The sequence below is a fragment of the Hippoglossus stenolepis genome, chromosome 3 (genome assembly GCF_022539355.2).
Source record: "Hippoglossus stenolepis isolate QCI-W04-F060 chromosome 3, HSTE1.2, whole genome shotgun sequence".
NCBI classification, from domain to species: Eukaryota; Metazoa; Chordata; class Actinopteri; order Pleuronectiformes; family Pleuronectidae; genus Hippoglossus; species Hippoglossus stenolepis.
Window position 1 is genome coordinate 20,173,954 of NC_061485.1, and position 25,826 is coordinate 20,199,779.

General features: G+C 42.4%; 1 protein-coding gene across 2 annotated transcripts in view; it reads left to right on the forward strand.

Annotated features, from left to right (window-relative positions):
* The window catches only part of LOC118104401 (plexin-A1-like), a 184,011-nt gene that overhangs the window by 104,242 nt on the left and 53,943 nt on the right, over positions 1–25,826 (forward strand). For both annotated transcript variants that reach the window (XM_047338779.1, XM_035151254.2), the window contains exons 9-10: positions 5,021–5,135; positions 20,498–20,698. In XM_047338779.1, coding sequence (XP_047194735.1) covers positions 5,021–5,135; positions 20,498–20,698 — 316 coding nt within the window. The remainder of the gene's footprint in view (positions 1–5,020; positions 5,136–20,497; positions 20,699–25,826) is intronic.

Below are 25,826 nucleotides of genomic sequence, written 5' to 3' on the forward strand. Positions count from 1 at the left end.
ATCCTCCAACTCCTACATCCTGCCCTGTACCATGCCCACCCTCCTGTCCGTCCGTGGCTGATCCAGGGGAGGCTGAAACGTCTGCTGGGGTATTAGCCTCAGGGCAGCAGATGGCTCAGAAGCCCCTGGAGAACTGCAGGGCTCCATCATGGCTTCCCTCTGGATGTTAGATGAGCCTCCTTCGAGGATTGCCCAAAAACACACATGCATACACACATATACATACACAGCCACACCTCTCCCTGCTCAGTCACTTACATCTCATTGAAGCCCTGAATGTCTCGGACACCTAATCCGTTACTGTGACCTTTAACCCAACTCCCCCACCGTCTCGCTGCCCTCGTACACAAATCCCCTGCCACAACAACGATGATTAGCTCAGCTGGTTAAGGGTGTGGTGGTTTACAATGTCAACTCACGGTTAATTCGTCTCCCATAAGGACCCCATGGTGTTTGCTCTAACTCCCAGTGCCTTTGACTGTCTGGGGTATATCTTGTGTAAGATGTAAATCCTGTGAGTACTAATTTCTTCATGTTACAACAGCAAACACCCAATTTGATAAAACGTTTGACATTGTCTCTTAATGTTTGTATTTAAATATGATGTCAAAGATTCTTATATAGCAATGATCTCACAAGCCGAGGCAAAAAAATGTATGAGAAGTGACGCAGACAAGATAGTTCCCAATTTAAAGATATTACTGCAATGAACGCTGATTAAATCCGCTCCCCGAGCTGATCTAATGCAGCCTCAGAGTGATGTAATGGACACGTTTAATGAAGTTACAGATATGGCATTTTGCATCCTCGGCAGCGACTGATGGTGAAGAGAGATGCTGAAGATAAGAATCCTATTTCGAGCTGGCACTTCGGCCCGCATACTGGATGTACCCCCGGGCGTCAGTGTGTGGCGTCTGATGAGATCAGACTGGTAATGTCGTTGGCGTAATGACATCAGGCCCACACGACCACATGCAAGGTTTCCAGAATGCGTGGTCATTGTTAATTTTCCTCTGATGGGCTTAAATACTGCAGACATTTACACGGTGAAGGATGTAGACTGTCCTGCCTCATGCAGGAACACATTTTCTAGCAGACACAATATTTATCAACTGTGAATGAATTACGTGTGCATTATACAGGTAATTGTAACTCTACTTTTTTGGAGGAAAATGAATATGCCAGAAATTGGAATTGCTCCATCCTGTTTCTAAATAGTTTACGCTCATACACACCAATGTCCAACCCCCGATCCCTAAAAAACACACACCCCTTCCGCTCATTTACTCAGCTGATTACATCGTGGCCCTTGCCTTTTCAAAAATGCCATACATTTGCATAGTGGTATTAATCTAATTAGAATTCCCACTGTTTCAGTTTAAGAGTTGCTGAGATTTAAATAAAAAATCACCCACAGCCATGATTGCTCCTTAATTAAATATATCCATACGCCCTCTCTCATTCCACAGCTCCCTATTTATTTTAGATAGAAGAGGATAGGCCGCCAGGGAAATGGGGTTTAAATGTCCGCCTCAGGCCGTGTGAAGCACCTTTTTGGATAATGTGGCTCGGACAGCGACTCAGTCTTTTCTTGTGCTATTGAGAGTGCTCTTAATGTAACGTGTAGAAAAAAGCACATAGATAATACAGTAAGTGGGCACAGAGTTGTATGTGTAAAACCAAGGAAATTATTGTAGTTGAAAATATTTGAAAGAATACATTTTCAGAATTTTCCAATTGTATCTCTGTAAAAGGCGTATTCATATTGCACTATTTTGAACCAAACACTCAGAAATGCATTAGTAAAATTATGTGCAGGAATACTAGCCCCTGGGTGTTTTATCAACTCCCCTCAAATTTTAAAGGGATCCAGTAATGATAGGATAGACTTCTCTAGAGGACCATTAAATTATTCACCTCCACTCTTTTCAAGTGAATAGTAGCCTGTACATAACTCATATTTCAACTCATGTGCAGGAGTGTCAAACGCACCTCACTAGGAGAGCAGATTGTATTTAGCACTCCAAACTGACTGAGGTGAAAGAAGGAAATCACAGCCTATTGTGTGAGGCCCTAAAAGAAGACACTACCTCTCCAAAGCTAGCGTAGGTCGATTAGCATCTGAATATGAACGGATTAAATTAGCATTATGAGTGTGGCCATACGGGGAGCGTGGCTCAAAGCCTCTGTGTGGCTATGGGCTATTTCAAGTGACTGGAAGGAGCCCACCCCTGGACAAGAGAAGAATTATTGGTAGCCCTGGGTGGGTGTTTCCTTCAAAGGGTTTGCGCCCAGGCTAAAAGAGAGGTTTTGAGATCCTTAGGCAGTTCATGACAAGGGGCCCTGGTTACTTCAAGGAACCAAAGAGTGAGCAGTAGGGGGTTGTCAGATTGGGCTTACTGCTGGCCTTGGGTGGCACACATAATGGCACCATCTTTTGTTTCAAAGGCCGTGATCATGAAAGTCAGAGAAAGTTGGCCGTGGTTACCTGCTGATATTTTGCTCGTTATTTCAACGTCACTGGTACACTAACAGGGTTGATTTGACATGAATAAAAGATAAAAGTCAGATAGAAATGGTTAATATCAGGGCTCAGTGACAGATGTGTTGTCTGGTGTTTTGGTGTGAACTACTAACTGTAGATTGTACTGTTCGCTGCTTAGTTCTGGTTACCTACTGTGCTAAGTGGGTGCTGTACTGTATTTTGATGAGCACTGATCCATTTGTGGCCCCCGACAAAAAAAAAAACTCTTTGACATTCAAAGTAGTGATTATTATGGAGCTAAGGAAACCCAACAAAGACTTGAGCTAAGTTGCCTGATGTTAATTTGTCGTGCATCACTAATATCATCTGCTCTTTTGTTCAGTGTTAACGCCTCCTCTCCTGTTTCTTACCAAAACACTGAGCTAGAACCCCCAGTTCTGCTCCTTGAGTCTTAGCACTGTATGCTAACCTATCATAGCGAAGCCTAATCGCCTCGCCTCCATTTGTTGGCAACATTGACAAATCTCCCACTTGCTCTTGCGTGGTATTAAGAGGCCTGTTATTTCCTTAGCCACACATCCCTCATTCTAAATGGACAGCTTCTCTCAGCACAATGCTAAATTGGTCAATTAAAGCGGTAGTGGGATTGAATTTAGCTCCAGTGCCTGATCTCGCTCAAAAGGGAGGGGGCTGGGCTGGAAACGATCGCTTAAAGTGCGCACCTACCAAATGAGTGGCCCTAATTGATCCAAATGAATCCACGTCAGGGCTTGATGGATTCGTATATATGAGCTCCATGTCTGAGCTCAAGAGTTAAAGCCCTCATTTTTTATGCGGATGAGGGGAAGGGTAGCTGGCATTTTGCACAGGGTTAAAACACACTTGAGAACTTGTCGGGTGTGGGCTCATTGTAGCTCAGACAGATGCGCAAATTCAAACCTGGCAGACGCTGTTGAATACAAATCAGCCTGCATGGTGCATCTCTATCCGCTCTTTTATTGATATGGATTTAGACTTGCTTACCTTGACTGTATTAAATGTGGCACTTTATTATATTCCCAGCAAAACCATATGCTCACAAAGCTAAATGAGTCATAGGGAAGAAATTCTGAAACTGAGCAACATCTTCGAGACAAAGGGCTCTTGTAAGCTTTGTAATAAAATGAAACTGTTTTATTTGTTAACTCGTAATGGCTACATTAGATAATACTGCGCACATAATTGAGATACCAAGTAGTTGTAGCATCTCTGGAGGGCTGAGAGAGCACGAATAACACAAAGCTGTGTTAATAAACTGTGTGCTTGAACCTGTCTGGCTGTGACACACACACACACACACACACACACACACACACACACACACACACACACACACACACACACACACACTCAACTTCCAACCTAATGTTTCCTCCCTGTCCCATGAGACACCCATGCAAAGCCCCGCAGGCTATACCCCTCCTCCTTCCTATTTTCTCCCTTCTCCCTCTCCCACGATACCTGGCGTCTCCACCTCTCTCAGGGAAATCCACCTGCTTTTGATCTCTCTCTTCCCTTACCCATCCTTCTCTTTCAGTCTGTCTATCTGCACCTCGCCTCAGCTAAAGCAGGTGAATTTAAAATGGGGGAGTGCTCGTAGCCCCACGGATGAAAGAGAGCTTTAGACAAAGAACAGGGGGGAAAGCTTTTGAATGAGGCAGGAGCAAATGAAAGGGATGGATAGAGCGAGAGAGGCAGAGACGGAGGGACAGAAAGAGGCTCGGGGATGAATACTGGAGAGAATGATACAGCGGAGGTATGGGAAGAGGAAAAAGAAGGGAAATATATGCAGAGAGTGGGCTGATTGTGAGGGGTATCATTGAACTTATAGAAAGAGGAAGAGATGGACAGTTACAAGCATGAGAGAGATGAGTGGGACACAGAGGTTAAGACAGCTAATAGATAGGATGGAGAATGAAGGGATGAAAGGTTGAAAGAGAGGAAAGAGGCTTCCAGACAGGGTGGGAAAAGTCCAGAGTTAACACCTGGATAATAAATAGACACTCAATTGTAAAATTGAAGATGTCTGTGAAATAATGGTAAATAAAGAAAGAAGTTTAAAAACCCAAAGATCAGTGTGTTTGGTATTTACGTTCTGGTCTCGTTTTTATATCACAGTTAGTACATTTACAATATATATTTAAAACATCACATTTACATTTTAGCTCTGTTTAGTTCTGTTAGCGCACATTTTCTCTGTCCAACTCCCCACTTTTTAATCTTCTACAATCTTTATGGTAAACACCTAGTTGAATTGTGAAAAGCCGGTCTGCTACCTATGCCAAGGCTAAGGAGCTATGTCGCCATGTCAAGTGAAGAGGGCCCAAGAATTTTCTTTTCAAATGAAATGCATACAATTGTCTCATTCTGCTATTTTTCCAATCACCTCGATTGGAAAAATCCCCTTGAGTTTGTCAAAGGAATTATAGATACAGTAAAATAAGACAACAGTTGACCTTTCTTACTCCCTAACCGTTTCCTCTCTCTCTTTTTTAGCTGCCTTTCCTGTGTCAATGGCTCCTTCCCCTGCCACTGGTGCAAGTACCGCCATATGTGCACCCAGAATGCCAATGACTGCTCTTTCCAGGAGGGACGTGTCAACATCTCTGAGGTAAGATTTTTCTTGTCCTAATGCAACTGTATATGTATTCATCGTGGCAGAAATGTGTGAAGAATCCAAAAAGAATCTTCAGAGACTATTTTATAGTTGTGCTGAAAGTAATGTTTTCTACATTTGAGCTACACCTACCATAGTTCTTCATGCTATGAAAGCTATTTTTCACATTCATTAGTGAAGCTTTGATTGCACGGTGAAAGATTGCTTATTTTTTCCAACATGTAAACTTAAATTACAGCAACACAGGCACAAATGGCATTCAGCTGCACACACCTTTCCCCTCTCAATTTCTGTGGCTTTGTGTGTCTGCTTTCTCTTGGCACAGGGACAACAGCTTGTGTACTATGTAGCAATAATTCTGTCGTGGCCCATAAGGCCATAAGCAGGCCGGAATGAATGATTGACTCTGGAAATACTGCCTTGTTCTTACATAGCCAAATGCTGCATTAGCATAAAAGCTAATATCAATCGTGCCGAGTGGCTGTTACAGCGCGCGACATGGAAGGCATAACAAGTGTTTGACAACTGCTGGAGTGAATGCAAGGATATTAGTGATAAACACATAGCAATGTTATGTTTTCACTGTGGTTTTCTCCTGTCTGAATATGCAGGGCTGTGTTTGGGAGACAAACCGGCTCGAAAATGCATTTAAATACATATCTTCTCAATAGACTTACAAATGTAAATCCACTACGCTCCCAAGTGACTGACAGTCATGCTGCATTTATCTGACTGACACCTCACACACATGAATGCACACACTCATGCACACAATTTCACCTTATCTCCTCGTGTTTGTGGTCTGACTCGCCCTGTTTTCCCAGTGCAGATTAACCCCCCTCCTTGTTGGTCAGCCTAAATCACAGGCCTTTATTAATTGGTCAACCTTTATCCAATTACGTTCTTCTTTATCTCTTTCCTCAACCCGAGGCTGTGGCAGAATCCCCAACCCTACCATGATAAAACCACAGCCTCCATGCCCATCCAAAACAACACACGGGCCCAGCTTTCACGCCTCGCAGAGCTAACGTTAGCGGATTAGTGCGCCCATCTGCAAGACATGGGGAGAGCGCTGGCTAGCACACTCTGAGCTGAGAGAGGCCAGAGTGGTAACGGATGGATTTACAGGAAAGGCCTGCAGTGATGAAAGGAAAAATATAGGAAAACAGGATGTGGAGTGCAAGTAAACATAAACTGTGTAGAAATATTGCCGAACAGCAGGAGATGACGACACAAGGTGTATCGTGTACACATGTAATATCTACTTCATGATCGTTAATTACAGTTTGAAATGCATGTAGATAATTCTTGCAACACAGTCTATTAAGGCTCTATTTAAAAGAAATATATTTTTTTGCATTGTGTTTCGAGTTAGAGGCTTGGTTAAAAACATTATGGTCAAGAACAAAGAAAGACAGCGTAACAAAGGGAAGGAGACAAATGATTGAAGTGGGAAATGACGAGTGTGAAAGAATGAGGGGCAGCAGGGCGAAAGACGAGACGGACAGACCGGTTGACAGTGGCATGTGCACAGAGAGCCCTCTCCTGTCACCTCGGCTGCCCAAGAAACCACCAACCACATGCTCCACCAGAGAATCCATCATCTGCACTGACACACACACACACACACACACACACACACACACACAGACACACACATATATACTCCATAGACACAACACCACTCTACTTTGTGTCTTTAATGCACAAATGTGCAAACATTTTGACAGTGCACACACACACATGCACAGAGTCATTCATCATCCTTCTTCTAGCTGCCATATCCATTAGTCTCGCTCTCAAGGCCCCAACTAGTACAGTTCTTCCTGTAGGCTAGACTTATCCCTCTCCTCTCCAGGGCCCATCTCTCTCTCTACCTCATTCCTCACCACTTTGGTGATTGTTCACCCCATCTTTTTCTCATCCTTCTTTTCTTCACCTTTCTTCCTCTGTGTGTGGATTATGAAAGGAGACAGAAGACAGAAACATGCCTTTCTTCTTTCAGACATCTATGGTTTCGCCTCGTCACATGCAACTGTAGTGACAATAGTTTTGCGATGCCATCAGGGAAGTTTATATGTTGACGTATGCTCGCTCGTCCTCTGCGTTAACCCTGAATGAAAACAAAATCTTTTAACCAAAACACCTGAAAACAGACATTTTACCTTTGCTGCTCTAACTTTTCACTCCTCACATTATTACTCTCCCATTTCTGTCACACAGAAATGCTTGAAACCTAAAAAATTATAGTTGCCATACAAGAAAGACAGATAAACATCAATGTCATCATTCAGAATACAATAAACATTTCTTCCTCTCATCATTAATTTATTTCCTCTTCAAGTTTTTCACTCTGTTCTGACAGTATCCGAATCTTTTGTTACCATGGCAACCCAGAGGACCGGTGTGTCGCAGAGGAGGATGTTTTTTTTCTTCTTCCTTTATTTTATGTTCTCCTCCTCTCACAACCGGCACTATCATCCATCTGCAATTTATTTGATTAAATTAGATTGTACAGAATAAGTTTTTTGTGATTGTCAAAAGAGAAAAGAACTAAAAATGTATTAAATAGTCAGTCAAGGAGCATAAGTGTGTGGTTTGTTTTTGTGAACAAGACTGTGTCAAGAGCGTGGAGGAAAGGAATGGATAGACAGAGTAAGCAGAGAGGAAATAAATATAATGAATGACATTTCCAAAATCAAACGTGCATGAATCAACAATAGCAAAACAAACACATTTTGGAATTAAGGAGCAACCGGGCATAAAATTGCAGGAGAGGAGTAAGAGTTACATTATGAAAACAAAAAAAGTTTTGACTGAAAGAAGGAAGGTAGGTCTCCTTCTTTTCTTATTCCTTTATTCATTTAGTCAAATTTCTCCTTTCTTCCTTTGTATCCTTGCCTTCTTGAAGGAACTTAATTTCAATTGTCTCCCTTCTTCCTCCTTCATTCTCCTTCCATACCCCAGGAGAGAAAGCACTCTTCTCAGCCATAGTCTTGATGACTGCCAGGCAAGGTTGGAGGTGGCTGGGCTCAGCTATGTTAAGACAAGTTTATATGTTTTTTTTGCTGCAAAGCAAGGCTCAGTCTCACTTGAGCAATCTAGGCGGCGGTTAACTTGACTGATATTTGTGGTTACAGTGCTGCCTCCCCCCACAAACTCTCTGGCTGTCATTTTTTCCCATTTCCCTTTCCATCTCACTTTTTTCAGCCTCATGTTTTAAACAATTGTAATATTGTTTGTTTAAGGTTCAGATCCAGATTGAGGCAAATGGAGGAGCGATGACTCATCACTGATGAGGATTGCCACATACTAAATAATAACATTCTTTGTGTTTCTTCCAAATGTGGTTTGGGTTCATGTCCAAACTCTTTTTTTTCTGTCAGTTGTAGTACATCTCATCGGTCACAGTAGCTTCTGCATCACTTTCTTCCTCTGTGATTATTTTTGGCATGTCCTCCACGTCTGTGTCAAGAATGTGTGAGCCCAGTGATGAATTTTTCACTCTTTTATCAATTCAACACCTTCTGCTCCTTGTCCTCCTTCTGTCCCTCTACTCAAGGATACACAATGAGCTAAGTGATGTCACCCTTGTCCCTTCACTCTCCTCCACCTACTTTCTCTTCCTCCTCTTTGTATGGTAATGTGTACTAGAACTTTTAAAGTAGAGGTTTCACATTCAGGAAAATATCCTTATTTACAGGGGTTAAGACCTTTGCCACTCTGAGAGATTTCAGTCAAGGCAGCCGAGGCAAGTGGGGTTGTGAGCATGTTGGTTGTATGTGTCTCATCTTTCTTAAGCTGCCCCTGCCTTTTTTTTATGAAAACCCATGGTGAGCTATTGGGAATACACAGACCCAGGCATTCCTTTACTGTCACTACCTAAGACACAAATTGTTCATAGGCCCTGCCTCCCCCTCGTGCAATGTTTACAACTTTGATAAGAGAGAGAATTGTAAGAACTGCAATCAGGAAAAAAGGGTCCGGTATAGGAGCGAGACTCAGGCAGGTCAGGACCAGCTTAGGGACAATTGGTGGACTGTCAAATAATCTATAATGTTGTTTTCAGCCCTGTCTGTCTCAATAGACAATAAACAGTTCAGGTGGTTATGTGCTAAACTTTTTCTTTGCTTGGAATTGTTGCTCAGCAACCGGATAAGTTGTTAGAAAGGTAGTGGTCCTGGCCAAGAAATAGAAATTAGTGAGCTTGGCCTGTGCTTACAGATTGTAATACCTTAGAGCAGACACAGGCTAGCTGATCCTGATCGTTGGGTGTTATGCTAAGCTAAGTGACTGCTTGCTCCAGTTATGTATTTACTGGACAGAGATGACAGTGATATTGATCTTCTCATCAAACTCTTAAAGAAAGAGAAAAACTGTCCTTCCTAAAATTAACTAATGCTTCATCACACTAAACAATACATATATTAAAGGCACAATTTAAGGATGAAGATGTGTCTGAATCTTAGAATTACTGCTGGTACCAGACACACACTCATGATATCACACACTCTGACTCGCCTGTCTGTTGCCAATTACTCCGCTGTAATCTTATTGTGTGACACATTGTCCCTTGACACTACATTAACAAGGGAGGCTCCATATAGGCTGCACTTTGAACAAAGCATAACAATAAACGTGCATGTATTTTCTCAAGCGCCGCCTTACCCAAACATTCTTTAACAGTCACAGAAACACGTGCTTACGCTTTCTTTCTCTCTCTCCCTTTCGCACACGCAGGTACTCACTCACACACACACACACACACACACACACACACACACACACACACACACACACACACACACACACACACACACACACACAGACTGGCTCTTTGTGGCTGACAGGGTTATTTGTGACAGAGGTGTGAAGGCCCTGGACCGTGACATTCTGGCATACTGTGTTTACCCTGGCTGGTACTCAGACACAGACCAGAACACACATGCGCGCATACACACACTAGAGAAGGACATCCCACAGATTGTGGGCCAAGGCCGCTCGAGGGGCCAAACTGTGTGTGCATGAACATACGTGTGTGTTAGTTTATACTGCTTTAGCATGTGTTTGTGAGACTGTCACTGTTTCTTATCAGGACAAAGCACAACCAGCAGCACAGGGCTGCAGGGGGCATGTGGGTGAGGGGGAGGGTGAAGTGGGCAAGTGGTTGACTAATATCCACCCATTTCCTTTTTTGTCTTTCCCTCTCTTCCTCCCTGCGTCTCTATCTGTTTGAAATATCAGTTTTCACCCCTCATCATGATGCTTTGCCTTTTCCACCCATCTACCCACCTGGGGCCTTCAACCGAAATGTGTTTTAGCAGCGTCTCTCACCTTTTCTCACTGTTACATTCCACAGGCTGCATTTCTTACTTCATTTTCTTTCCGTACCGCATTAATAACCATACAAAACGTTCCTTTTTCTATCTCCATTGCAAACTTTTACCCTTCTTGTTTCCTATTCTCTCCATTTATTAGTCAGTTTACTTCCCCTGTCCACCTAAGCATACCCTGTAGCTCAAAGCTGGTTCCATACATGTGTTTCTGCCTAATATTTAAAAGAGACATGCCTAAGCTGGTTTAATACAATTTAAACTGTGCTCTGAAGAGGGAATGAATAAATGAGAAAATCGGTGGAGTTGGGATCTAATACCCCCCTGCTGTTTCCCAAAGCAATGCAGTCCTTCTAGTGGTGCATGTATTTCACCAGGGACAAACTAAAGACTGACAGAGGTGCTGTAATTGAGACCAGATGCAAACAGAGCTAGTCAGGAAGAAAAAAGAAGTAAAGAAAGAAACAAACACAAGGGCAGGGAGGCAAGTACAGAAATTCTGGCAGTAACAAGCAGCAGATTAAATTCAGTCTGACTTTATTTTCCAAATGCGCTCCACGGTTGTAGTTAAGGGAGGAGGAGAGAGAAAGAGAGGGAACATGGAGAGGAAGTGGAGGCGACAGGGTGAAGTAACCACATGCCTTTTTTTGCCATATGGAATTTAGTCGGACCGTGACCGGCCAGCGTTTAACCCTTGGACTGGTTTGGTAGCGGTGCTTTTCAAACCGCTTTTGACAGACCTCCAACCCTCCCCCTCCTTTTTTATGAACTTTTACAGGAAACTTCTCAGACACTTGTCCAAGAGTCAATAATCACATTTCCACCTCTGGGAAATCAGTGTGAGCTTGTATCAGGTGTTTTGGCTAACTCTCTCGTACATCCCTCTATTTGTTACTGCCAAACAATGTGGTGAATGGAGGAGGTGGAGGCGATTTTTGAGCACTCGTGATGTAATTCAGCCCCTCGGTCACGTTGTAGCACTATTTGAGTGTATGTGTACTGCCCACACTATCATATTGTATGTATCAGTAACAGTAAAGGAAAAGGAGATTTGGATCTTCTTTCTAGATGCGAACACAAAGGCATGGTCTGTGATATATGTCTGCAGATGTTTCATCTCTTTGTCTCTCTGCGGCTATTTTAGTCCTCGCCATCCCACAGCTTATCGTTTCTTCTTTCCTTTCCTCAAGTTCTTCCTCAAGTCCTTTCAAAAGTTCTCCCTAAAACTTCCTCTCTCTTGAAGCATCCTCACATCAATCCCTCACCGACAGAAGGCAGGGAGGGTGGGTCACCCTGGCTGGGAGACACTGTGGAGTGAGCAGCCTGTCACACCCTAAGAAGTGAGCTTAGTAGACAACTACACAAGGACAACAAGAGTTATGGCCACAGAAAGAGAGTGGAGTTTAGAAAATGCAGCTTTCTTTATGTGTTACATTCATGCCAATTTGAAGGACACTTTCTTTTTTCTAATTGGCTTGGTGTTAATCCTCCTATAACATTGACAAAATGTAAAGAAGTCACTTGAGCTCCTCCCTGGCAAGAAGAAGCGTGAGGTACAACATGGCTGCTAGGTTATTCTCTCCTTGAAGTAATCCTCTGCCACCCGGCAAGGCCCAGCAATGCATTGAGGATCACCCCAGCTATGCCAACACGCCGGCTGCTGCGATGAATACACAATCAGCGAAAGCTTAATGAAGAGCAAATGTGTGGTAAAGATTCACACAAGCGCGCGGCAACATGGCGACATGATAGATGCGCTGTGGTTTGTAGGCCACGCATGAGTGTTTTTTCCGCGTTTGTGCTTGTGCAAGTGTGTTTCTCTGTGTCAGTCACATGTCCCGGTGGTTTAATTATTTAGGCGGTATTAAATCTTCATTTCCGCAGCGCTCACAGTCAGCCCGCCTAATGGTGAACACAGATGAATATTGCATTTTCACCATCAACCCTCGGTGTGTGTGTGTGTGTGTGTGTGTGTGTGTGTGTGTGTGTGTGTGTGTGTGTGTGTGTGTGTGTGTGTGTGTGTGTGTGTGTGCGTGCCAGATAGAGGAAAAGATAAATGCCGAGTCACAGAGAGAAAGAAATTACGGCAGACAGATGAATAGCACTGCAAAGCGAGGTTAAGGGAAAAACTCAGAAGTCCAGGGTGAGCAGATAAGGAGAGAGAGAGAAAGAGAGAGCGACTGAGAAGGCGACCTCCTGCTGGGATGGAGAACCTGTAGCATGCTGTGTTGTCCTGTCTCACCAGACCAGCCGACTGTCTGTCATGTCGTGCTTTTTGCCATGTTGTTTTAGTAAAGTGATCGACACAGATTTTTTGTATCCAACCTCCATTTTACTTACACAATAGCAAAAAGCCAGGATGTTCCGCCATCCACAACATACAAATCTTCAGAGACATGGAGATGGACTGCAGTGGCAGTAAAGTGCTGTGTAATTAATACAGTTTGGATTTAATGCCTCAAAGACCGTGACATAGGTTTTATTTTTCTCCCCATGTAAGAGCTTAACATAATTTTAAAATGCAAAGCACCTCACAAAACAAGTAAACTCTTAATTTTCTTGCACTGAGACTATTTGCCTCCCTAGTGGCTGTTAGACGCCGTTGTTACTTCAACTTGTGTCGAGGATAACGATAGATAAATGCCATGAATAGTATAACTATTGCGATATATGAGTTGTGTTGTTTCATTTAAAAATATGCCTGACAGTACTGCTGGTTTCATTTAGTGATATTACAACATACAACCTGTACTTTAAGTAAAGTTTGACATTTAATATTCTGCTGGTGACTTATGTATGTTTGAAGAAAAATCTTGAAAAGAATAAATGTTTTCAGATGTTGTAGTGTGAATGATACCTGATGTTCCCAGCGCAGTTGATTGTAGTGCAGATCATCATTTGCAGACTGAAGAAAGTGATACTTTTCTTCTTTTCTGTTTGTTTTCTGTTGCTGGGCCCATTTGTTTGGTTTGGGTTCTTTTTTTTCACTGCACTGGGAGACAAATATCTTACATTTTTTTGATGGGAATCCTGAGACTTAATTTTGCATGCAAAAGTACATGCTAAATGTTTTCCATCCTTTTGGTCTGTATCTCAAAGTCTTTTTAGCAACAGAAATTACTATTTTCTTGCTGCTAAAACATGGCGCTGTCTGCAGAGAAGAGCCATAGGCAGCAGATAGGAGAGTGTATCTACCTCCGCAATCAAGGTTTGTCTTTGAAAAGCTGAAAGCACAAGGTTTGATCGCAGCTGACATATCTGGGTTAGAATGATAACGGGGTGCCAGGCATCCCCCTCCCCTTTTCGCTATGAAAATCCATAAGGATATAAAAAGACCCTGTCTGAAAAAAAATTCACACATTCCTGTGTTTTATTGTTTTAGAACACACTGTACCATCTGTGTCGAAGGGATAAACTATGTAGGTTTGACACGTTTGCATGTAAGTCAAGGATAAGGCATGAGGAGATGCAATCAGCATGTACTATATGTGCCTAGGTGGTGCATGAAAACACAGCGTGAAACGGTATGTGTAGACGTAGAAGATGAACATACAGCTGAGTCTGTAACCACAACGTGATCTCAAGACTTTTGAAGCCGACTGTATATGAAGGTAGATTCAGTCAAACTCCTGCTCTGAGACTTTGATTATCCACGCTGAATAACATTCATGTCACATGTTCCCTTGCACCTCGCTCTCATTTCTCTGCTCCTGCATTCCTCTGCACTCACCAATGTTTCCCATACACTCCTTATCTCCCTCTCTCTCTCCCCATCTCTTCCTCCCTGCATCAATACTCTGCGAGGAAGCGAAGGGCGTGGGCGGACAATCTCACAGTCCCTTTCAAGGTTCAAAGTCCCTTTTCTTCCTCCGCTTCTCTCGCTCCTGCACTGTTCTACATGTTGCTGCCTTATTAAGTTGTTCCACTCTCTCCCCTACCCCCACTCCCGGTCTTTCTCCCTCTTTCTGCCTCTCTCTCTGTCCTCCCTCCATCCTCCCTCCCCCACAGTAAGTGTCTGGTTGGTCACAGACCATCTTTCTGGTTTCTGCTTGCTAATGAGCCTATCTCAGCTTTGCACACACACACACACACACACACACACACACACACACACAAGCACACACATGAACACTTTCTCTCACATGCACATCCATGCCTCCATGTATGGGCCACTCCCTGCAGCTCATGTAAACACAGTATTCACCTTTAATAATAGTATTTATCTTTAATAATAGTTGTACACTAATTGTTACACATTATGATTTTATATCCTTAATGCTGATTCAAGTTCCTAAGAAGCACACACACAAAAAGGCACATGGCTGCTGGACAGCTGGTACGCAGAAGCTAGCTTTGACAATATGATGTATTACAGGTCATGACACAGTATAACACGTCATATACTAATTAATGAACAATTTGAAGGTTTCCATTATCAATATGGTTGTAGATGCCAATAAAAGTTTGCACATCAACTCATTTATTATTATGTATGCAAATTTTGTATTTAACACAAGTTTAACAATTGAACACAACTGAAACAAACAGCAAATATAGGCTGCAATTCACCTCGTAATTTATGATCTGTAAGTGTAAAACAAAATTCGTATATAGGTTTGAATGTTGTGGCAACCCATAAATAATCACAGAAAGGGCAAATCCCTGTAATACTATTCTGTTTAGTGAACAATGCCATCATACTTAGTAGACTTTTCCACATAATTACCAGATGAGCATCATAACATACATTTAAGCTTTAGTTTTACTGCCCTCCTTTCTCTGCAGTTTGTATGTATTTGTACTTCCTTTTACTATGGACACATAATTGTTCTTTTGTATATTTGTATGTGCTTTTTTTGGTGTCACTTGCCCAATGCTTAAAGACTAAGCTCCAATTCTGCTGCAAAAACAATTGAATTGATTATATTTTTTGTTACTCTATGATTATTGTGTTATTGCTCAGCATTATTCATTAGTTAATTAGATTAGAAAGATTGTCAAAGGTAACATGTTCCATTCCCCACTGGCGTTTCTCACTAGAACATGTATCACATGATCATATATGTTACCTTGGATGGAAGGACCCACTCTGCCATACTGCATATTATTATATGACATTATTGTATAGTGGATTGTAACAAGGTATAGATGGGACCCCTAAGTTCAAGGTTGCTGAAGTTTCTGTGGTTTCCTATTTGAGATCACAAAGCCTGGGGGGGCATGTCGACAGGCAATGTGGAAGCATTCAACACTCTTCATATACCCTCTTTGTCAGGCCCCAGTGACACACACACACAAACACACACAAACACACACACACACAGTCCTTCTTATTTTTACCAGTGTGCCCCTTCACTCCTCTGTGGACATCCATGCCATCTCATCTCTCCCTCAGGCTCTCCGTATCGCTTTACTTCATTATTTAGCATGTTATTTTTTCTCCTCCCTGATCTATAGTCTCCACATCACAGAGGCAGCTAATTAATTATGGATGGACTTAAGGGGGGTTGAGGGGGGGATTAAAAAAAAAAAGACCAGACACCCGCCTCATTACATATGCGCAGTGTTTTTGGAGTTTTATTAATTTATATCTTGTCAGGCTACGCCAAAGCCTTCAGAACCCTTTTGGCTTTTTAATACATTTATTTATTTATTTATCTAGCATCCCTCTCTTGCTTTCGTCTTCATCCTCCTACCCCTCCCCTCTCTACCGCCCCTCATCTATGTCATGATTTTAATCTCTCACCTTCTTCATGTCTGCATGTACACACACACACATTCACAAACGCTTGCCTGCCGAAAGTCTCATTATCTGCTTTTGGTGGATGTTAAAGAGGTGTTTTGCTTACCTGTGAGTACAGATTTTCTCATCCTTCCGCCAAACACTGGTTGTATTTATTTATTTATTTATTATTATTAAAAAAAGTCACTTGGTAAAAGTGGTGGTGTGGTACACATCAGAGTGCATGGAAAATGAAGGCAGGAATATTTTAGAACAGGCTTGACCTAGAACGACAGCTGGTCTCCTTTGAGTAAGCTCATAGCGACATTCAATCAAAACCGGGATCTGGGTGTTGGAAATAACAGAATAAGTATCAAATAGGTCAAGCATTGTACAATTGTAAGAATATTATGGTTAGTTATTGATGGTGTTAACTTATTTTCATCTCTAGCAAATATAGAGGGGGTTTTTGAATAAATAAAAATGTTCATAAAATATATATAATCCAATTTCCTCTTGTTCTACACTTTTAATTGAAGTAATATTTACAATACACGTTAATAAACTACATAATTATATATTCCCTTACTGCTAACAAAAAGGAGCTGTGGCTCTAGCCTGAGGCAGCAATGCTAACAGCGTCCTTTGTATGGCCCTCTGGCTACTTGGCTTTGAACCGAGGTTGGCGACTTGGATCTTCACCATCACAAACACAACATTTGTAAGATAGTCACAAACACTGGTATGAATACACACACATAGAGCCCAATCCATTCATAGCTGGTGGTGGGATTTGTTCACCCTTCAGAAAAAGATGTGATTTTTTTATTTGGCAAAGCAGTTTTATGCTTCAGTGTCTACATCTGTTGGTATTAAAATGATTATGAAGATATCAGATTGTAAAGACAGTGATCGAAATCTCAAAATTGAGCAGATGTTTGTATGATGTTTTTTGGTACAGACAACCATCTGTGGATGGTTCCTTCAAGCATCATTCCCACTTCACACACATGTAACTTTACTATAAATGGCTCTTACTAGTCACAGTACTGCTAGACAAAGTCAACGTTACAATGCCAACCTTATAAGTAAGCTGCAGAAACAGGTCCTGGTGCATTTGTGTAGACACAAGCAAGTCAGTTGTATGTTGAATGAATGTTAAACTGAATCAGTTCACCTAATACCTGATACCATCCCTGAGGCCTTTAGAGCACACGCCCTATCCCACAGAAGTATACACAGTTTTACTGACCACTGGCACACACAGGACATTTACATGCATAAAATACAGCACATCCTTTCTCTTCCTCTGTTTGTCCTCCTGAAATGAACCGGACACCAGTGTGTCACATCTGGCCAAGGAAACCACAGTATCCGTCTTCATAGATGAAACGAAAGCCGAGAAGTCCGGAAAAAGGGGGGGGTGAGAAGAAAAAAAGACCTCCAGCTTCAAACGAATCCCCTTTGTGAAATATTGTTTCAATGTACTCTGCACTTCGTAGCCCTAATGCCACCTTTGAACTGTTTTGGCACCTGTCACAAATACTGATTAAATACTTTCTCACTGCACAGCACTTTTCTCTTTGTTCCTTTACCTTTTCCTCTACATCCTCTTTTTCTCCTCCCTCATGCCTCAATCTCGTTCCCCAAAATTGCAGCATATCATCCATGAGGTGTCCCAGGTTCACTTCCCTTGCGTTGCCATTATAGTCAGACCCTTAAATCCTTTGATGTAAATTGCTGAAGTTTTTATTAATTTCATATCACAGCATGAAACTGAACTTCTGCAACACATTCTCCTACATTCTCCCCAAAAAGTTTTTCTCTTTCTTTGGCAGCTATTAAGACTTTAAACTTTACACAACTTTATTGTTTCAAATGTGTATAGTTCTACCTTTTGATGACAATACATAGGGCTGAATGAAGGATTGGGATACTATTAGGAAAGATGCCTGCCAGAAAAAATGATAAGTACACAGCTGAGCTGACACAAAATCGATACTTGGATGAATAAAACATTGGTTAGCTGCAGTTTGTGCTACAGGCTGTTCTAGCTTCTGACACACTGGCTTCTGTAAGGTAGCTTTAGCTGCAGGACGCTGAATTGTACTTGCTCATGATGCACCTCAGACGACGCAAGCACACAGCTTTTGACATGAGCATCCTTTTTTACAGAGATGTGTCACAAGTGGTAATCAGTCTCTACTTTCTTCTCTTTCTGTCACTTTCTATCCATCTTTGGCCCCTTCCATCAATTTCCATGCCTTGTCTGAGTCTCCAGGCAGTTATTTAAGTAGGATGTTGTCGAGGGGCTTTAGTACGTGGGGGGTGGGGATGGATGGATGGATGGATGGAATGAAGGAGAGAGAGAATGGATGGTGTTAGAAAAAGTTTATTGGGAACCACGCATTCCTCTGCCTCCTCACTTTTTCAGTCTACACGTCTTTCTTTTGTTTCTTGTCTTATTTCTTTCCTTTTTTGAGTACTTGAATTTCTTTTCTTTCTGTCTGACTTTCCAGTTTCACTTTGCTGTTCCCCATTAAACCTCCCTCCTCTTCTGCTCCTTTATCTCTTCACATCCCTTATTTCCTCATTTTCTGTCTAACCAACCTCTTCCTTCATTATCACATACTTCCTTCCTTTAGAGCCATCCCTTTTGCCTCCCCTCCATTTCTCCCATCACCCACCTCCCTCCGAGTTGATTATACACCAGACTTTCTGAATCCGGCTCCTTTCTCCTATAGTATTCCCCTCTCTCATTAGGTGTTGTGCATGTGTTTGTGTGTGATCAGACACACAAGGCCAGGACTAAGCAGGGTAATGAACAAACTCCGGCATTGTGTTCGGGCCCCGGGGACGTGCTGTAGCTTCTAATATACAACAGCTCAGAGTCAAGGAGGGGAAAGAAAAATGCACTGACAGGGAGGCAGCTATCTGCTTAAAAGAAAAGCTAAAATGAGAAGTTAAGCAGAGTCTCTGGTTGATGTTTTCTTCGACTAAACGCTTTTGACAAGTCCACATGAATATGTCGTCTTAACCTGCAATTTTGACTGGGTAAGACAAAACTGTCAACTTCAGGTTTGTCTACGTTCTTGGTACATTGAGTTGAGTGGACAAGAGGAAGGGTGAGGGAAGGTTTTGTTGGGATTTAGAGATTTAGAAATTGTTTTTAGAGATATATCTGAAACACACATTTTTTTATAAATATTTATCTGAATCTTAAGCACATAGTTTTGAGGCCACATTTGCCAAAGTTCACTTGGCTCTCTGCCGGCCACATGTGTCTTATAATGTGTGAGTCACTTCACTGTGTCTCCAGGTTGTAAAATGTGTTATTTGTCAGCAGTGATGTGTTTTGTTATACTTTTGGCACAAACCGTACAGTAGAGGGTGGGTTCGTTCCACCCAAGCTTTAACTCGTGTTGTATAAGATGTGTCACCCACACAGCCCTCGCCCCGGCTCTTTCTTTTCCATCCTCTGTGTTGATGCGATCTGCATTGCTGTCAAATCATGGCATAAACACTGTAATGACTTTATTCCTTCTAACACATGCACACATGCATATCTAGACAGCGCTCCACTCTGAGTGGACTGTCCTTTCTTATTGTAGTTCAGTAACATGATCATATTCGCACATTACTCCAACTGCACAAAATTAAATGTATTTGACTTACACATCTATGCACGGAGACACACGCCCTCCAGGGTGCTGTACTCCAGTGGTGTGAGCCAGTGAATGGGCTGTTTCCAGATTATCTAAACAAGGCTCTGTCAGCTCTGGCCAATATCAGTGACTGATGTGCACGCCGATGCATGCACACACATGAGCAACTCCAAAGTTCACGAGCTCATTACTCTACTCTACACATGGACATAATACACTTGAGTCCATCTTCTCGCCATAATAAAACAGCACTGTTGTGTTCCAAATAGTTTCATTGGATAGATAATCGAACTTTGTAAGTAAAGCTCTTGCTCAAGTGTCGTGCAGCTTTTGCATCTCGTGCAAGGCCAGTGGGAGTGTTGCGCAAGCCTGTAACACATGTGAACTGTGCATCACAGCTCTTCAGGCCGAGTGTGTCTTAGAAAATCTGACACAAAGTAAAATATGTAACCCACGCCTTGCTACCATTTTTTTATACTTGCATCAACAAACAAGTGATTTATTTCATCACCCCGTCTCTTATCTTACTGCCACTTCTGCCTTGTTTTCTTGCTCTTCTGACTGTATGAAACAAAATCTTTCATCCATAACCGTTTCCTTTGGGGTAAAACATGTCTTTTTTTTCTGATTCTGCAGGACTGCCCTCAGATCCTTCCCTCAACCCAGATCTACATCCCCGTCGGGGTGACCAAGCCCATCACCTTAGCGGCCAAGAACCTGCCGCAGCCCCAGTCGGGACAGAGGAACTATGAGTGCGTCTTCCACATTCAGGGGGAGACTCACAGTGTCCCCGCTCTGCGCTTCAACAGCTCGTCCATCCAGTGTCAGAAAACAGCGGTGAGTAAGACATGATAAAAGATTACAATTTTTGGCTGATCAGATTGTGCGAGAGGAGGGGCACTGTTGATGGGAGAGAACACAGCAGTTGATGGTGATGTGCTCTAGTGCCATTATCAAGGAAAAAGAGTTGATGGGGGGTATTTTGTTGTTGTTGACAGAGGTTTACAGTTGCTGTAAAACATCATTAAGAAATAGACCGGAACCCCAACTATTGTGTAGACTATAACACAAAATGAATGTTGAATTTTTGTTGAGCTTAGACCTCTTCCACACTAATGCAGATATTTTGCAATATGAACGTTTTCCTCTGCATTTGGGCCTCACTCGTCCACAAGTAAACTGTTTTAAGTCACTAAAACAGAGGTTTTTTACCAACGCCTTCCAAAATGCAGATTTTCAAAATTCCAATGGCCGTGTATCCATGTGTACATGTAAAACAGAACGTTTGGAAAACAACCATGTCACAGCCTTCTTTTGCTCTCGGTCCTCTGCTGCTATGTGTCATGAGCATGCGTAAGAAACAACATCAGTAATTACTATGTATCGGTTTCTCTACGTTTGGTAGCACTGCTACATTACCGGCATTCCCAGGCTAGCAGAGTTTTTTCTCATGTATTTGACAGAACATGGCTGTAGACTCTATCGCCACCAACTGGCCTGGCATGCTTGTTTGAGTTTTAGTAGTAGTTAGTAGGACACAGATATTTTGTAAAATAGTGTGGACGGAGATTTCTTTAGCGAAAAATATCTGTTCAAAAAAATACATGCAGTAGTGTAGACATGGCCTTAAAGCATAGCCATTTAGCCTATTAATCTTGAACCAATAAATGCTATAGGTAACTAAATCAGGGTCCCAGTACGGACATTGACTCGGTCAGTGTTTAAATGATGGCCCCCCTACAACTAATGAGCACTTTAGACACTAACATGGTCATTTTCCTGATAGATCACCAATGTGCTATTTGGACCCTGGCGTCACAATCTAGATAAATGACCCAATAGCGATCTCTCAGATTGAACTGATAGTTAGCAAATAGATATTGACGCAATAATTCACATTTGAATTAAGACACACGTATAATTCAGGCCACACTGCACAGGAAGATTTCCTGTAATGTTGTATGGCCCTAAATCATTATGGATTTTTATGTTTTGCGTAATGCATTATTTTTCGAATATGAAGCTGCTGTGGTCAGTTGCTCACCTCTATGGTTTTTATAATGCATTTGTGGCTTTGGCTGGTAGGGATGAGGTGTGTGTTCCAGATTAAAATGTTCTTTTTTTTCTCATACAATTTGTCTAATAGGAATAGGATTTACAGGTAGGCAGAGATGTTTTTGCGTGTGTGTGTGTGTGTTCGCGTGTGTGTAAGGCTTTAAACTAGTGTGACAGATAAGAGGTAGCTAGCGTCGCGCTTCACTGAGGCTGAAAATGTGAAGAGGAAGTCTGTCTCTGCACCTAGTTGAGAGCGGATTGATCATGTTTACACCTGGACTCTATACCTCTCCCTCTCTCTTCCTCTCTCTGCCCATACAGCTCATCTTTCTCTCTGCCCATACAGCTCATCTTTCTCTCTGCCTCTCTCTCTATCTGTCTGTCATACTTTCTTCTTCCCGCAATCCCTACTTTTCCTCGCTGCCTCTTCCTCGTCTCTCATATGCTCACTTCTGCTGCATGCTGCTGTCCCCATCTATTACTATCTTGCAATGCAACAACACTGAGATGAAATGAGTCACATGCTTATTTAGTCATATAGTTAGCAGATACATGTAAAGCACACACCTGCAGTTGTCTCTGCGTGGGTGCATTGCTTGGTGGGTATACTGCAGTATGACAGTCAGTGACATTTTTGGTCCTGTGTATTGACGGGCAGTCTCCAGGTGCTGGCACGCGCTGACCAGTTGTTTGTGAAGAGCACGCTAATTAGCCAGCGATAGGATTGTCTCTCCACAGAGATGTCTGTTTATTGACTGTTTATTGTTGCTGCAAGGCCAATGCTAATAAGCAGCAAAGCCCAGCCCGAGTCCAAAGTAGAATTTCTCCGTTTGATGTCCACAAAGTAGACATGCTAGCAGCAATTAGCCTTGGGCTGTCAGTATTTAGCCCTTGTTAGCAATTAGCTGTGCCAGCTCGAGTTCACAGTCAGATATATCGATGGTGTGCATGCATTGAGTCTTCATGAGGCTGTAGTTAGATTCAGTGGATTAAAACTTGTGATTCAAGGGTATGAATATAATGATGTTTTATAAATTATTACAATGAGTGTCTTATAGCTCCGGAGCAGCATTTCAGCATAGAATGAGGCTCTTAAATATTAGTTTATCCTTTTATAGACCTTCATATCTCTACCATTCATGTGCATGCTTGCATGTTTGTTCGCTACAGTCTTCAGCACCAACTCAATGAATCATGTATGATTCTGCAGTAGAAATAGACTTCATCTGTTATGCTGCCTCAGTTTGTAGGCACACAGCTATCAGGATAGGGGTTAATCAGTATCTGCGCCTGCCTGTGTGCACATGTGCATCTTTCAGCATGCCTTAGGCTATGAATCCCAGGATAGTTGTGTATGTGTGTTTTTGTCCTATATGTTTGGGTGTGAAATTTCCATTATACTACTGCATGAAGACTGTTGAGGGTGGGTGGTTTGATTGCTAATCAATGGGATAAACACAGTGGTGCTAATCCACAGTTTAGCCTATTGTTTGATATACACATGTATGTCAGTTAGACTGACCAACTGACACACACATACTTGTAGGAAAGGCGAGGACAAGGGCAGAGACAAGAGTGTTAATGAAGAGAGAGGACAAAATACCTTGAGGTGGCAAAGACAGAGCAAAGCACCAAGAAGGTGAATACAGAGGGATTGGAAAAAGGGAAGGAGTAGAGGTGGTAATAGGAGACAGCCGTGGAAAACAGCAGAAATGGAGATGAGAGCAGGCAAGATAGACTGGAGAATTTGGTGTGTGTGGATGATGATTTCAGGTGAGATGAATAGAGAAAGGTGATAGGGATATTAAAGAGAACAGCTCAAAATTCCCTCCTGAGGCCAAAGCTCATTTTCCTTTCTTTCACACAATGTCATCACACCATACATACCCAACCACAGGATATTCCGAATATCCACCGTCGGATCATGTTTAAACTCCAGTTTCCCATACTTAACTTCCTTTACAGTGACTGTAATAACTCAATACTCTTATATAGTATCCCCTAACAGGAGGCTGTCAATAACCAAGTGTATATGTGACACACATGATATATGATAGTGTAACAGCAGCTCCATGCTAACCTTGTTTGGTATTGACTATCCATATCTGCTTCAGGGCGAAAAATATTGGTGCGATGGTGTTTCTGTATAAGGTTTCTGCACATACCAACTGATCCCAAAGGGGAAAGAGCCATTGTGTCTCACAATATGAGAAGAAATGCTGTATTAACACAAAGGCTTCATTTGCAGTTAGAGGCATGAAACAAGTAGGCCATCTCATGTATGAGACTGTGAATTATCCTACTTTTAGTCTTTAAGACTTTGGTCTTTTGAAACTCGCTCTGAGCTCTAAATGTTGCTGTGCGACAGGAATTAGTCATCACATATTTTCCATTTCTCACTTTTGATGTCGGGTACTCAGCCAAATGTAATCCAACATTTTTGGAACCTGTGAAAGTTGACGAGACGGCAGATTGTCCAAAGTCCTATAGCAAAGTAATTAGAGGAAAACTCTGATCGATTTTATTTTTAAAAAGAGAGTCTTCTCCGTATTTCTTAGTGCCAAACAAGCCCACATTACCACTGACACATAGCGAGCCATCCGCCAGGCCTTATGGTAGCAGTTAACTCTGGTCAGCAGCAACCAAAAGAACAAGCTGGTGTCTGCATCGGTGCCTTCCGCTTTTCTGCTTCCTGCCGTGTGCGGAGGCTGAGGTGAGGGTGAAATGGCTAGTAGGATGCTGAGCTGTGGGCTGGGAAGTTGTGCTCAGAGCTCCAGAGGGGTCATGGGAGCGAATAAACACATGTACACACAATACTCGCACACACAAATGACCACACTCTGGGGTCAAGCAGGCTGATGGAGCGCAGCTGGGTGTCGTCTGAGGGCCGAGGTTGAGAAAACATAATTGAACCGTTCGAAACTTTGCCTTTCTCTGTGCCTTTATCTCCCTCTGTTTTTCAGCCTTGTGTCCATTGGTGCTTTAGTGTCTCCATTTTTGCCCTCCTCTTTCCCTCCTTATCCCTTTTTCTTGTTTCTCCCTGGAGGGCAGGAACGAGAGGACAGATAATATCAGCGCAGGCCTTACACCATTACCTTCTGTCTGATAAACCACTCGGCCACTCCATCACCCTTTCTCTCACTCCTTCACCAGTGAGGGAAAAAAAGCAGACGAAGGGGCAGGAGGAGAAAATTTAGTTTGGGATAGGGTGTGTGTCTTTGTGTTACTTTTGTGTGTGTTGAGAGCAGCTGTTTGTTAAAGAAGAGATGGGAAGTATCAGGGGTCCTGATGGCATCCAATTAAGGCAGATAAAATGATGATGAATTGCAGTCGACCAGCAGAGACGTATGCCCTGTGTTTATGAACACACACACACACACACACCAACACATGTGTACAGGAAGACAGCAGGAGAAGAAGGTAGGCAAAGCAGTTGTACAGATTTGGAGAAGATTGTTTTCTGGGGAAATAAATAAGCAGGAGAGAGGGAAGAAAGGCGAAGACGTTTGGAGGCAGAGAAACCAGATAAAAAGAAAGGGAGAGCAAAAAGATGAATGAGGAGGAGGAGATGGGAAGGAGGAAGAGGGCACCGAGACCTTACAGAGAATTTGGAGCGGAGAGAGGACAAATAATCTGCTCCCTTCCAAAATGAGGAGAAATGAGGATGGCAGAAAGAAAGATGGATAGATAGATATACAGAGCAAATAGAGGTCTCGAGAAGAGGCCAAACATGTCTGCAGGGAGGGTGGTCATCAGAAACCTCACTGGTCTAATGGTGTCACAAACCCCACTGGGTGTGTGTGTGTATTTGTGTGTGTGAGAGTGAGAGAGAGAGATGAAAACTTGAGTCCTTCTCTCTAACTTTTTGAAATTTATAAGATTTGTATGCAAAAACTAAAAATTCATTCAT